General features: G+C 46.6%; 2 protein-coding genes across 2 annotated transcripts in view; both read left to right on the top strand.

Moving 5' to 3' along the window:
- LOC309354008 (C-type lectin BpLec-like) overlaps positions 1-14,795 on the top strand; it is a 196,614-nt gene that overhangs the window by 136,064 nt on the left and 45,755 nt on the right. The gene's annotated exons all lie outside the window — the stretch shown is intronic.
- LOC309354012 (C-type lectin-like) lies at positions 3,347-12,822 on the top strand. Its single transcript, XM_081883709.1, has 5 exons — positions 3,347-3,789; positions 4,277-4,368; positions 5,826-5,966; positions 6,863-6,977; positions 12,578-12,822. Exons 1-5 carry the CDS (start codon positions 3,729-3,731, stop codon positions 12,637-12,639), a joined length of 471 nt encoding a protein of 156 aa, XP_081739835.1. The 5' UTR covers positions 3,347-3,728; the 3' UTR covers positions 12,640-12,822.

The raw sequence follows: 14,795 nt of genomic DNA, 5'->3' as shown, positions 1-14,795 counted from the left end.
GAATATATGGGTGAAAATTGTGTACACTTAAAATCGCTGGTAGAATTAAGATAAATTCAACAGTGTAGATAAGTTTTGATTTCTGTACTAATGGAATACTGAATGGTTATCTTATGTAAAAAGGGATTTATTGTATGTGAACTGGACCAGGGAAAGAGAAGAAGGGAAGTCATTGATTTAAGGTTGCTTAAATGAATATTCCAAAATATGTCTGTGTGTGTGTGTGTGTGTGTGTGTGTGTGTGTGTATGAAATCCCAGAACTGTCTAATTCAGGTATACAACTCCCCTACCTGCCCCGCCCTCACTGAAACTCACAACAATATTTTTTCCTAATGAAAGGCTAAATGACACAGCAGAAGTCCTTGAATGATTTAGGACAAATGGCACTCCTTGTAAGAACATGGTGTTTGAACAGTATATTCCTTTTGGAACCATGCAGAGCTACAGTACATTGAGATACCATTGAACAGTTTGTCTCTGAACTCAAACTCAAAGATAGTAATTGTGGAATTGGCTCTGCAGTGACATTTGAGGGGAATGATCAGATTCTCCATCAAGTTATGGAGGCAGTCCATACTAAGAACATCACATTTAAAAAGGGTGAGATTCAGTCCAAACCTGAATCTGTGAAGTGCATGGGCCAGACAGTGACTGCAGCCATACAGCCAGAAGGGTAAGCTACTATGCAGGAAGTAATAAAACAAGATTTCCATCTCAAAGCAGGGGAAGCGCTCATAAAGTATGGATGGCCACATTATCTGAGAGAGGTGTCCTTGCTGCAAAAACCCTTTTAGCATGTAAATGACTCCTTATGTTGTCTAGAAGTTAGGTAACTGTCTGTTGTCTGAAGTTAGGTAACCGGGCCACATGACCCGGAAAGCTATCTGTGGACAAACGCTCCCTCGGTCTGAAAAGCAAAGGTAAAGGAAAAGGACCCCTGGACTGTTATGTCCAGTCAAAGGCGACGATGTCTCGCTTTCAGGCCGAGGGAGCGGCATTTGTCTGCAGACAGCTTTCCAGGTCATGTGGCCAGCATGACTAAACTGCTTCTGGCACAACAGAACACTGTGACAAAACCAGAGCGCACGGAAACACTGTTTACCTTCCCGCTGTAATGGTACCTATTTATCTACTTGTACTGGTATGCTTTTGAACTGCTAGGTTGACGGAAGCTGGAGCAGAGCAACAGGAGCTCACTCTGTCATGGGTTTTGAACCGCCAACCTTCCAATCGGCAAGCCCAAGAGGCTCTGTGATTTAGACCACAGGCTGCCTCAGCCTGAAAGCGAGATGAGCGCCGCAACCCCATAGTCCACTTTCCCTGGACTTATCCACCCAGGGATCCTTTACCTTACCTTTATCTAGAAGTAAACTTTTATTTGGGAGACAGAGTGTCTCTTGCAACTTATGACTCATCAGGACATTCAGATAACTAAAGCTAGAGCAAGAGGATTGATATGCAAGGTGGCATATCCAGTGATAATTAGAAGGTGGGTGGAAGTTGTTGCGCTTGTGCTAGGCTTGCTTTGAGTAATCAAAGCGAACCACATAAACCACAGGTGGTTCCTGAATTACCATGGAATATGTTGGGTGTAGATGCACTTGAACATGGCTCTCGCCCTTTTCTTCTTGTGGTTGATGTTTTTCAATATTGAGAAACATCAAGCCTGCCTTGGAAGATGGCAGTACATGTGACTGCTAAGTTTAAAGTCAGATTACCAGATATTTTTTTTCAATAAATCCAGGAACACTTTTCAACTTCCTACTAGATAGATGGATTTTGTCAGGGGACTGATTTGTTAATCCGGGGACTATCCCTGGGAAACGGGGACATCTGGTAACCTTAGTTTAAAGCTATGTTCATGGGTCATGGAATTCCTGGGATAGCTGTGTGTGATAATATGCCCTTCACTAAGAGTGTCGACGTTTGCTCATGATTGGGGGTTTGAACACGGCTTTAGAAGCTGTTCATCTGGTGGCAATTTCGTTTTTCAACAAAACCAAGCAACTGAGACTGCTAGAAACTTGAGATGGTGACCGGCCAGTCAAGTCCACCCAAGCTCTTCTCCTTACAAAGCATATTAAGGGAGTTCGTTTTATCCATCTACGCTACCCAATGCCATTTCTACCACAAGAGTGTTTGCTGCCCATCCCAGCTAGCTTTAAAAGGACCAGCTGCTGCCTTGCCCAGCCCCCTTCCTCCTTTTCCTCATGTAGAGGAGACTTACCCATTTCTCCCTCCCTTCCTCGGTTTAGAGGCTCTCTCTGGGGCTTGTAGTCGCCACCGGTTATCAGAGCCAGAAAGGAATTTAACTCCCAACAACAGTTGCCTCTAGGCTAAATTTTTTTTTGCTATTCTTTCAGTGAGTAGCAGGAGAGTTACTAGATAACCCTTGTTCTTTGTCAGAACTTAGTGGAAACTGCTGGGTAGACAGCTAAAGGGCAACCCCTTTAAGAGGCCTTGAGAGGTGAACCACCCCTAGTTTTAGCTTGGACTGGGCTGGGCTGGGCTGGGCTGGTCGCTTGGCCACCTCAAATTTCCAGCACTCCCAGTCACTTGCTTTTATACCATTCCTGGGCCCTTAATGCTGGATAATGTTCCCAAGGAATGTCCTGGAAGGTGTGCCAGGAAACCCAGCAAGATGGGCAGGGTATAAACAAAATTAGTAGTTGTATAGTCATTGTTGTAGTAGTCTTGGTTTCTGCCCTCATTTAGACCATTATATGGGCTACACAGCAAAATTATGTTCATATTTTAAGTATTTTTTAAGAAGTGCTTGTACTCAGAACCCTTTGCAGTTGTTTTCCAGGTGTGAATTTCTTTGGAAATTGGGCATATAGTTCTTGGGGAGTAGATAACAGCAATGTCAGTAAAGCCTGCCAAATGATAAACCTGAAGCAACAGAGCCTTGGAAGGTTTTCTATTGTCTTCAGGATCTGTCCTTCCAGTGAGCACTCAGGGCTGATTTCCTTCAGAATTGATAGGTTTGATCTTCTTCCAGTCCATGGGACTCTCAAGAGTCTCCTCCAGCACCATAATTCAAAAGCATCAATTCTTCGGCGATCAGGCTTCTTTATGGTCCAGCCACATATAAGAATGAACCCAGCAGAATGAGACACAGTTGTTCTGTGTATGACTGCATTCCCAAGCCTGTCATTGACTCTGCCTCCACTTACCGTTGGTTTTACTGCCTTCTGCCCTACAAATCCTACCAGTCCCAATGGACACCAGCCTCCACTGGTCCAGAATCGAGGATCTGTGATTCCTCAACAATGGCAAACTCTTTAGGTTTCCCTTCTTTCCCTAACCTTCTCGTTTTTCTCCATTCTTTTCCTTCTCTTCTCATTTTTTAGAAATTCACATGAAGGAGAATTGTGATGTTAAGAGTATAAAATACTATTTTATTTCTTCCTGCCATCACCACATGGACGAAATGGCAACCAGTGGGGATAGGTTTTGACCTTCCATAAAAGGTCAACCAGAAGATGGAACATGGTCAACACTAGGTGCATCTGCACACTAAGCTTCTTTGACTCCATGATACTTCAACAATCGTCAACTTTAAGTTTTGGGTTCTCTCTTCTTTCTCTAATCTTCCCATTTATGATTTTAAGAACACAGAATACTGATTTACTTCTTCCTGCTATCACCACATTGACAATGCCAATAAGTAAGGATAAGTTTTTAATTTGATGCACATTTCCTTCCACTGAAGGTCAACCAGAAGATGGGGGTTGTCACCTACCTTTGCCTTCTTGGGTTCCTGGTCTCCTATTCTTTCCCAGGAGGTGAGTGTTTTAACAATTATCTGGGAATTCCCCAGAAATTTTAATTGGGGTTAAGAATTTATAAAAACAAAACTACTTGTCAGATTTCCAGGTGATGGTAACCCAGCTAAGGCTGTTGGAATAAATAACCAGGCAATGGAAGCTGGTCCATTAGGGTGAATAGGAAACTGCCCTACCCACCTCAATCTCCTCTGAACCACTCCTCATATTCATATTTCCAACCAGTCTGGGAGTGGTGCTGCCTGCCATTGACTCTGGATCCACTTACTGTTTGCCTCCCTGCTTTCTGTCCCAATTTCCTATCGGTGCCATGGGGTACCAGTCACCAATGGAAGCAGGAATGTTTAAATTAGGTCTGCATTCATTAATCTTAAAATTATCTGTGCAAATTTGTAGGTGAAGTAGGATTCCACATTGAAAATTGCATTCTAACAGCTTTTGTCCCCCTCCCCCAACCTTTTCTTCTTTTACTCCTCTCTCCACACAGTAAAGGCCAGATCCTGTCCCAGGAATTGGCTGAAAGCCGAGGGCAGCTGCTATGCATATTTTGACTCTCAGAAAACTTGGTCTGAAGCTGAGGTAAGAAGCTGTTTCTCACCAACCAACCTGTAACATCAGGTGCTGTCATGGGTTTCAGATGACATTTTTGTGAGGAGGGCTATCAGTGTGAGCTGTTGGGAGACATTACCTGGCCAGCATCTTGGTATAATCAAAAGAGAGTTGCTCACCCATTGTGTTCAAGTAACCTGTTTCCACAGGAGCCAAGAAAGCTTAATTAACAGTCAGGAGAGATGGCCTGGCAAGAAGGTACCATTTCCCAAGGGGAAAGATACAAGCTATCTCTGCCCCTTTGGCCCTCAAGCTTGCATGTGAGCAGGAGGGACCTCAGGGCTCACTCAGCTGGGGGGGGGAGTGGAGCCTTCCCACCCCCAAGCCAAGAACCACAAACAAGCTGTGTCATCCTCAGCTCTGCAGGGTGTTGTGATGAAAGTGCCTCATCTCTTGCAATGAGAGCTGTGGCCGTTTCACCCCATGCCTTGAGGGCTGGAGCCAATACAGATTGTTGTTTCAACATCATGGTGTATCGCCAGATTGTGATGTTTAGATGGTGATACATCATGGTGCTGAAAACTTGACATCACCCAGCTATATACAGTTAAGATCAACTATTTCAAACATTAAGATAATAGTTAAATTCAAGGATAAGCTACAAAACCAGATTAAAACACAGGTCAACATTCTGCATGCCTGCATAAAGGTAAAGGGACCCCTGACCATTAGGTCCAGTCGTGACCAACTCTGGGGTTGCGCGCTCATCTCGCTCTATAGGCCGAGGGAGCTGACGTTTTCTGCAGACAGCCTCCGGGTCATGTGGCCAGCATGACTAAGCACTTCTGGCGAACCAGAGCAGCGCACGGAAATGCCGTTTACCTTCCCGCCGGAGCGGTCCCTATTTATATACTTGCACTTTGACGGGCTTTTGAACTGCTAGGTTGGCAGGAGCAGGGACCAAGCAACGGGAGCTCATCCCGTTGCGGGGATTCAAACCGCTGACCTTCTGATCGGCAAGTCCTAGGCTCTGTGGTTTAACCCACAGCACCACCCGCTTCTGAAAAGAGTGCAGCCAAATCATGACTATGAGCATTCTTCCTGCATTCATCCTAGTTTTTGTGTATGAGCTTCAAGGTGGTTTTCTTGCACCAAGATTGAGTGCTTTAATTGCACTCGTGGGACGCAGGTCGAGCAGGTTTCTTTAGTTTCCCAGCAGGTCCAGAGGATGGAGAAAGTGGCCTGGCTTCACTCACAGCATTTTCTTCACCCCTTTTTCTCTCTTCCTTCCTCAGCTGCTTTAGTTCCCATTTGAAAAACTTCCAACTCTCCACCACTGGTGTTTTATGATTTTTAATAATTGTTATTACTTATTTGACAAGTTGTGAACCCCTCTGGGAAATCTTTGTTGGAAAGAGTCTTTGTGTGTGTGTGTTTGTGTCTTAGTAATAGTGGTGGAGCTTATTTACTTGCTTGGCTATTCTCAGAATGAGTGCGTGAGCTTTGGCTGTGGGACCCATCTTGCCTCCATCCTCAGTGAGAAAGAGTCAGATGCAGTGGCCAATTACATCTCTGCAAACCAGAAAAGGGAAAGTCAGGTTTGGATTGGGCTGCATGATCCCACTAAGGTGAGTTGCCTTTACTTTCTCTATTTCAGGCCATTGTCACTGAGTAACGGCTTCTTAGCATCACCATTCCATCATTACCCGAATCGTCTCTATCCCCAGATTACTCCAATATGTGACTTTTCCACAATTTTCTAATAGAATTCTCCTCTAATATTGTTGTGGAAGTGGGGAGAGGATTAACATATTCAATCCTCCTGGCAAACTCCCCCTCACTCACCCAAGTTTAGGATGTTCCACCACTCTTCAGCAGAGTTTCTTTTTCTTTGAGGAAAATAAGTGGCTCACGTAAATGTAAATTAAGCTTGAATTATAAAAAAACCTGTAACAAAATAAGAGAAACTAAATACAACAACATGAGGTTAGTCTGAGGTAAGAAACGAGAAGAGGCAGTTGGTCCCTTTTAACTGATATTCTTCACGGAACACAGACACTGAAGGGAGGGGCTGATTCCGGAGCAAAACACACAAGCCCCGCCCACCAGATACCAAGCACTCTACTATTCAAATTAGGTCCCAGTGTTTTTCCTACAAATGCAATCGTACCTTGGTTCTCAACACCTTGTGACTCAAACGTTTTGGCTTCCAAACACCGTAAACCCAGAAGTGAGTTTTCAAGTTTGTAAACGTTCTTTGAAACCCTAACATCTGATGTGACTTCCGTAGCTTCAAATTGAGTGCAGGAAGCTCCTGCAGCCTATTGAAAGCCACAATTTGGTTTTTGAACATTTTCGGAAGCCGAACGGGCTTCTGGAAAGGATTCCATTAGAGAACCAAGGTACAACTGTATCTGCATCATAACTGGCAATAGCTTCATAACTGGCCAACTCTCCATGTGATCTTTGCATTGGCCTCCTCGTTTCAAATGAATGTATGATCTGTTCTATCACATTGCTGCAGAAAGGGCATTGGAAGTTTTCAGATGATGAGATCTACAATTACAAACGCTGGGATTCTCATCGCCCAGACAACTTCAACAATGAAGAATATTGTGTGCATCTGCTAAAGGACACAGGTAAGCAAGCAATTTGTAGGGACTGATCAAAAAAGGGTTTCATGCCTATCACTCCATCAGTTTCAAGTATTTCAAAGGGTAGTATCTGACTTTAAAAATCAAAATGATCAAACTCAATATACTTTGGATAGTCATTGCTATTGATGGTCCATTCATTTGAAAGGTTTACTCTGGGTATTAGTTGAGTGAATACAGTGGCAGAGCTTCATGCTCTGGCCCCAGGGGGGCAGAGAGCAGGTGGGGGAGGGGCTGGGGCACATCCTGGGGGCAGGGGGTGCCGCTTGTGGGGCTGGGGTGCCCAGCACTGGTGGGGGGAAGCCACGATGGCTCCCTGCCCAGATCGCCCTCCCCTCTCACTCCTCTTCCTCTGCCAGTGAGTGGATACACTCTCAGCCTGGTGCTTCTCTGTACTGAGGTTCTCAAGTCAATATCTCTGGAGATCTGACCAGAAGTGGTCCAACTTATTGATCCTTTAGGGACACTTCCAATCATAGCATGAAGCAGAATCTTTTTCTGCAGTCAACCTTCATTCTTCGGTTGCATGTGATCACATATTTTGTTCAGAAAACAGCGGTTGCCAAACTAAGGTCTGGGTTATGCCATCTTATATTCTATCATGTTTCTTAACAAAATGATTAGGCTCAAACAGCATTATTATTATTATTATTATTATTATTATTATTATTATTATTATTATTATTATTATTATTATTTTATACCCCACTCATCTGACTGGGTTTCCCCAGCAACTCTGGGTGGCTCCTAACAGAATATTAAAAGCACAATATAACATATAAGACTTTGAAGCCAGGTGATCAGTGAGTGACCTTCATATGTTTCGTTAGTTCTGGGTCACAGCCCTGCTGTGAGTCCTGAAAAGTCCAGACTCACTGGAACAAACTCTGGGGTTGGGGCAAATGTTGAAAATGCTTTTAAATGCTTTTAAATTGTAAATTTTTAATCTGTGGCGTTTTAAATTTGGGTTTTTTGTTTTGTTTTCGCTCTGTCTGGGGGGGGGGAATAAACGTTTAGTTGGGCCTGGGGATTAGTTTAACTTTAGTATAATTATAAATTGTTTGTTGTTGTTGTTGCTTTCTACTGCTTTATTGGTTCATTCTTGGGCAAGGTGATTGAGCGTGTGGTTGCTGAACAACTCCAGGCACGCCTGGAGGATGCGGACCATTTGGATCCCTTCCAATCGGGGTTCAGGCCTCATCATGGGACCGAAACTGCCTTGGTCGCACTGGTTGATGATCTCCGGCGAGCTAGGGACAAAGTTGAGAGTTGTTTCCTAGTTCTGCTGGATCTCTCAGCGGCCTTTGATACAATCGACCATAACATCCTTCTGGACCGTCTAGAGGGGTTGGGAGCTGGGGGCACTGTTATACAGTGGTTTCGCTCCTTCCTCCTGGGCCGTGTTCAGAAAGTGGTGGTGGGGGATGAGTGTTCAGACCCTTGGGCCCTCACTTGTGGGGTACCTCAGGGTTCCGTCCTCTCCCCCATGCTTTTTAACATCTATATGAAGCCACTGGGAGAGATCATCAGGGGGTTTGGACTGAGTGTCCATCAATATGCAGATGATACCCAGCTCTACCTCTCTTTCAAATCAGAACCAGTGAAGGCGGTGAAGGTCCTGTGTGAGTGCCTGGAGGCGGTTGGAGGATGGATGGCGGCTAATGGATTGAAGCTGAATCCTGACAAGACAGAAGTACTGTTTTGGGGGGACAGGGGGCGGGCTGGTGTGGAGGACTCCCTGGTCCTAAATAGGGTAACTGTGCCCCTGAAGGACCAGGTGCGCAGCCTGGGAGTCATTTTGGACTCACAGCTGTCCATGGAGGCGCAGGTCAATTCTGTATCCAGGGCAGCTGTCTACCAACTCCACCTGGTACGCAGGCTGAGACCCTACCTGCCCGCAGACTGCCAGAGTAGTGCAGGCTCTAGTTATCTCCCGCTTGGACTACTGCAATGCGCTCTACGTGGGGCTACCTTTGAAGGTGACTCGGAAACTACAGCTAATCCAGAATGCGGCAGCTAGACTGGTGACTGGGGGCGGCCGCCGAGACCACATAACACCGGTCTTGAAAGACCTACATTGGCTCCCAGTACGTTTCCGAGCACAATTCAAAGTGTTGGTGTTGACCTTTAAAGCCCTAAACGGCCTCGGCCCAGTATACCTGAAGGAGCGTCTCCACCCCCATCGTTCTGCCCGGACGCTGAGGTCCAGTGCCAAGGGCCTTCTGGCGGTTCCCTCATTGCGAGGAGCATAGCTACAGGGAACCAGGCAGAGGGCCTTTTCGGTAGTGGCGCCCGCCCTGTGGAACGCCCTCCCATCAGATGTCAAAACGATAAACAACTACTTGACATTCAGAATACATCTTAAGGCAGCCCTGTTCAGGGAAGTTTTTAATGTATGATACTTTAGTGTTTCCTGGTTTCTATGGAAGCCGCCCAGAGTGGCTGGGGAAACCCAGCCAGATGGGCGGGGTACAAATAAATTATTATTATTATTATTATTATTATTATTATTATTATTATTATTATCTATAGTTTGTATTCTGTTCTGAAGGGGAGAGGGTCAGGGCTGTCTGGGAGTGGGCCCCAGTCAACAGAATGGCTGGGGTGCACTTGGACACCTGATCTCAGTGATCATGGGTAGGAGGAGGAGTTACGCTAAGACCAGAGCATGTCATTAACGAGGAGGCAGGTTTAGTTGTTGTTTGAAGACTATCCCTGCCTCTGGGTCTGGTCTTGACCACAAGGATACTGGAATCAACAAGGGAGACCCACATTACCTGAAGGTGCTGCTGTGCAGCAGTGCCAGGTCAATGATTCACAAGACCACTGAGATGCACGACAGGATGGAGGACTTGACCTGGCATGTGTAACAGAGACTTGGCTGGATGAAGAAGATGGGCCTGTCCTTGCCACTGCTTGTCTACCAGGTTTCTCTTACACACAGCAACCCAGCTCATATGGGCAGGGAGGCGAGGTTGCAGTGAGTTTTAGGAAGTCAATAGCTTGCACCAGGCGTCCTATTGGGAAGACCCAGTTTTCTGAGCGTGTGTTCTGGAAGCTGGACAACAGGGGCAGTACAGGATTCCTTTTGGTGTCCTGACCTCCCCACTGTACCAAGGATTCCCTGCCTGAGCTGCTTCAGGTCGTAGCAGATGTTCTCCTGGAGACACCTAGTTTGGTTGTCCTAGGGGATTTAACACCCATGCTGACACGACCTTAGAAGGCGCTGCTTGGGACTTTGTGGGAAAGCATGACCTCCATGGGGATGTCCCTGAATGAATTTCGCCCAACTCATTGTTGCGGACATGCCTTAGACCTGGAGTTCACCTCTATGGACGTGGGTGATCCGACACTAAGTAGAAGCGCAACAAAAGTAGTGCCATGGTCAGATCACTTCCTGGTGCCGCAACCCTTTCCCTCTGCAGGGAGGTGGGACTGATTTGGCCCCCTCCTCCCACTTAATTGATTCAAATGGTTTCCAGAGTGTAGTAGGGGATGTTTTATCTCATGTTGATGGCCTTTCAGCTGATTCCCCGGTGGCCCGCTGGAATGCGGAGTTAACCAGAGCTATCGACTGTCTGGCTCCAAAACGCTCTCTCCAACTGCATGGAGCCTGGCAGCCTCATGGTTTTCCCCAGAGCTGAGGGTGATGAAACAATCGCTGAGGTGGCAATAGCGCCAATGGTGGAAATCAGACCAGAAACGGTTTAGAGCTCAACGTTGATCCTACCAAGTGGCAATAGCGATGGTGAAGAGGTCCTTCTTCACTGCTTCTTTGCATCTGCAGAAATCAGCAGCAGGAGACTCTTTCAGGTGGTTCACCAAGATCTCCTGCAATGATTTTGCAACTTTTTTGCAGGCAAAGCCACTCAGATTCAGAAAGAGGTAGACGCCATCATGGGAGCAGGGCTGGAGCAGGAGAGTGCTAGAGTCCTGTCTGTTCCAGTTGCAAGGGATCAGTTCCAATCTGTTACCTGCAAGGATGTGGACAGGCTGCTTGGATGAGTGAAACTGACCCCCTGTCTCCTCGATCCTTGCCCATTCTGGCTCATAAAAGTGAGCCGGGATGGGCAGGGTGATGGGCTCCGGGGGATAGTGAATGCTTAGTCAGCTGAAGCTGAAGCCTTAGGTCAGGGGTCAGCAAACTTTTTCAGCAGTGGGCCGGTCTACTGTCCCTCAGACCTTGTGGGGGGGCGGACTATATTTTTTGGGAATGCTTCCCTCTGTGAGCAAGCTTTCCTGGAACCGCTGAAAGAGGCAGTTATCAAACCGCGTCTTAAAAAACATCTTTGGACATGGCCAATATGGACAACTATCACCCAGTCTCCATTCTTGGGAAAAAGTGACTGAGCAGGTGGTTGCTGAACAACTCCAGGCACACCTGGAGGATGCGGACCATTTGGATCCCTTCCAGTCGGGATTCAGGCCTCATCATAGGACTGAAACTGCCTTGGTCACGCTGGTCAATGATCTCTGGTGGGCTAGGGACAAAGGTGAAAGCTGTTTCCTAGTTCTGCTGGATCTCTCAGCGGCCTTTGATACCATCAACCATGACATCCTTCTGGACTGTCTAGAGGCGCTAGGAGCTGGGGGCACTGTTATATAGTGGTTCTGCTCCTTCCTCCTGGGCCATGTTCACAAAGTGGGGGGGATGAGTGTTCAGACCCCTGGGCTCTCACTTGTTGGGTGCTTCAGGGTTCTGTCCTCTCCCCCATGCTTTTCAACATCTACATGGAACCGCTTGGAGAGATCATCAGTGGGTTTGGGCTGGGTGTTCATCAGTATGCGGATGATACCCAGCTCTACCTCTCTTTCAAATCAGAACCAGTGAAGGCGGTGAAGGTCCTTTTTGAGTGTCTGGAGGCAGTTGGAGGATGGATGGCAGCTAACAGATTGAGGCTGAATCCTGACAAGACAGAAGTACTGTTTTGGGGGGACAGGGGGATGGCAGGTGTGGAGGACTCTCTGGTTCTGAATGGGGTAACTGTGCACCTGAAGGACCAGATGTGCAGCCTGGGACTCATTTTAGACTCACAGCTGTCCGTGGAGGCACAGGCCAATTCTGTGTTCAGGGCAGCTGCCTACCAGCTCCATCTGGTTTGCAGGCTGACACCCTACCGGCCTGCAAGCTGTCTTGCCAGAGTGGTGCATGCTCTAGTTATCTCCCGCTTGGACTACTGCAATGAGCTCTGTGTGAGGCTACCTTTGAAGGTGAGCCAGAAACTACAACTAATCCAGAATGCGGCAGTTAGACTGGTGACTGGGAGTGGCTGCAGAGACCATATAACACTGGTCCTGAAAGGCACACATTGGCTCCCACTATGTTTCTGAGCACAATTCAAAGTGTTGGTGCTGATCTTGAAAGCCCTCAATGGACTCAGCCCAGTATACCTGAAGGAGTGTCTCCACCCCCATTGTTCAACCTGGGCACAGAGGTCCAGCTCTGAGGGCCTTCTGGTGGTTCCCTATCTATTATTAAAGTCTGACTCCATTTTATTCCCCCTACACATTGGGGAAAGGAATAATAGGCAATAAGAAGTAACTTTCCTTATTTCCTGAATTATAATTTTTGTTTTGAATTTCAGGTTTTAAGAAGTGGAATGATATAAAATGCAACAACACGTACGCCTTCATCTGCAAGCAATAACTCTAAAGGAGACTTCCCTTCTCCACTGTGTTGGCTGGGAAGCTGTCTTGATATTATATGTATTTCTGCTCTCTCTCATCACTTTCAAAATAGCCTTTGCTATAGAGATGCCTCTTCAATTTCCCCCTTCCCTTTGAAATTTTCTTGGACCTGCAGCAAAGCATCATCTTAATAAATTCTCTTCCATGCATATTTTCCTTATTGCATTGCTGTTCTGCTTTGTCCATCCATACTCACAAGCACGGCCACCCACCCATGAGGCAAGGTGAAGTTCTTGACTCAGACGGCAAGCTGGGATGGGTAGCAGATTGGCCTCCTGCTCTTGTTGACTGTCTCCTCCGTCTCCTCCAGCCTGCCCTGCTTGCATCCACATTCCCTCCTATAATGCATAGAAGATAGGAGAGACCTGCCCCTGTTACATGGGTGCATTATATATGTGCCCTGAGAGAATGGCGAAGAGAATGATGATGAGGGCATTGGCACTGGAAGGCCTTTTCTGGGTGAGTGCCAGCTGCCCACAAGTGGGGACCTGGGGGTGAGTGACAGGGGTGTCATGTGAGCTGGAATCACATGGGGTGGCAGGAGCTGAAGTCCCAGGAGGAGAGAAGGTTATCCTGGCTCTGTCTTTACCTCTTCCACAAACCCAAGTGCTCAATCCCTTCGTGAAGCCATTTACTAGGTACTGGAGTCAGGAACATTGGCATGTTGCTGTTAGTTAGGATAAGCCTGACTTTCAGCATAGCTGACAAGAAAGGCTGCAGAGGATTGGTTCCTCCTTTGCAAGGTGTGTAGTTTTTGGGCAGGCAGGTGAAGCAGGAAAGAACAGCATCCCCTACCATGTAAAGGAGCCCCATTGTCTTTTAGACTTCTTCACTATGATTACCTTGGGGTTGCAATTTTCTCATTTGCTTCAGTTGCCAGGATGCCTTGGGCTGGCCTGCCTTAGGGACACTTCTTCTACCATCACCGCTGCTCACAACACACAGAGCATTCATACCTCAAAGTAGCTACAAATCCAGTCCTAAAGCACACTCCTTTTCTCAGAGCTCCTCAGCACGGTTTATACTATAACCAGAATTGTGGAAGCCGTAAAGTGAGGATAGGGAAAATTACAGGAGGTCCCCACAGCATGTGACTGTTGGGATATGTCTGGGGAGACGGGGTGATTAGCGGGCCCCCAGCTGGCTCTAGACCACCGGCCGGCAGCCGGGCGAACTCCGGTTCTTGGAACAGCATCAAAACTGTGACTCAAGCCTCACAGACCTTCAGAGACTGAGCACGCAAGCTTGTACGTTACATTCAAGCATTTGCATGCTTCTGGAAATCTAGTGGAATAAACCACAAGTTTAACATTTATTTTTGTGCTATTTCCTTTGAGGGGGAAAAAGATATGCTTGCAAGCCTGGAATCCACTTGCAAGTCTGGAAGTCTGTTTAGGGCTATGCACCACCTGAGGCCATGCGAGTTGCTCCACAAGTGCCTTTCACAAAAGAAAGATGTTTGCAGAGCATCACACACAGAGACAGACACACACAGATAGACACACCAGATCGACTGTTCAACAGTTTGCTCAATGGGCACAGATGAAGCTCCACTAGAAGGCTTTCTTTTAGAAAAACTGCTTGCAGAGCACTACTGGTGTGAATAAAATTGAGCTGGACATGGCAGTATACAGATGCATGAGGACATGAAAAAACAGGATAAAACCACTGGCTTTTTGATCAGTAAAACAAATGAAATAAACTCCTTGTGTTCGGGCTGCCCAAATAGATTCCCAGTCTAATAGCACAGAGGGTTGTTAGACTGATTTTTGGGCTGCTATGCAAAGGTCTTCAACCTCAAATGGATCTGTCTCTGAGGTTCTTACACATAGTCTCATACCATGTGACAAGCAGACTGATACTGTGCATTGTATATCTTTTGAATTATGAGCCCCTCTTCCGGCTACACAAATTAATCATCTCTGGCCTTGTCTCGGTGTCTCTGTCTCTAGGCAAAAGGACACCATGTGCTCCTGCAATGTGGCATTTCTCCTTCCAAGGAATATAGTTCCTTAAAACAAAGTCCTGGTTCTTTGGAATGGCCATCAGTCACTGGGACTTGCTTCTTCTCTTTGGCAACTTTGCGGAGCTTGACCTTTCAAATATCACCTCATT

This window comes from Podarcis melisellensis (assembly GCF_964234715.1).
Source record: "Podarcis melisellensis genome assembly, chromosome: 13".
NCBI lineage: Eukaryota > Metazoa > Chordata > Lepidosauria > Squamata > Lacertidae > Podarcis > Podarcis melisellensis.
The sequence above is the reverse complement of the archived record's forward strand: the minus strand, read 5'-3'. Positions and strand labels throughout refer to the sequence as shown.

Bases quoted from the DNA above. Each gene is read 5' to 3' on its own strand.
- LOC309354012 (XM_081883709.1), top strand. From the start codon at position 3,729: ATGGGGGTTGTCACCTACCTTTGCCTTCTTGGGTTCCTGGTCTCCTAT. The intron at 4,369-5,825 runs GTAAGAAGCTGT...GGCTATTCTCAG, and splicing joins AAACTTGGTCTGAAGCTGAG to AATGAGTGCGTGAGCTTTGG. The intron at 6,978-12,577 runs GTAAGCAAGCAA...TTTGAATTTCAG, and splicing joins GCATCTGCTAAAGGACACAG to GTTTTAAGAAGTGGAATGAT.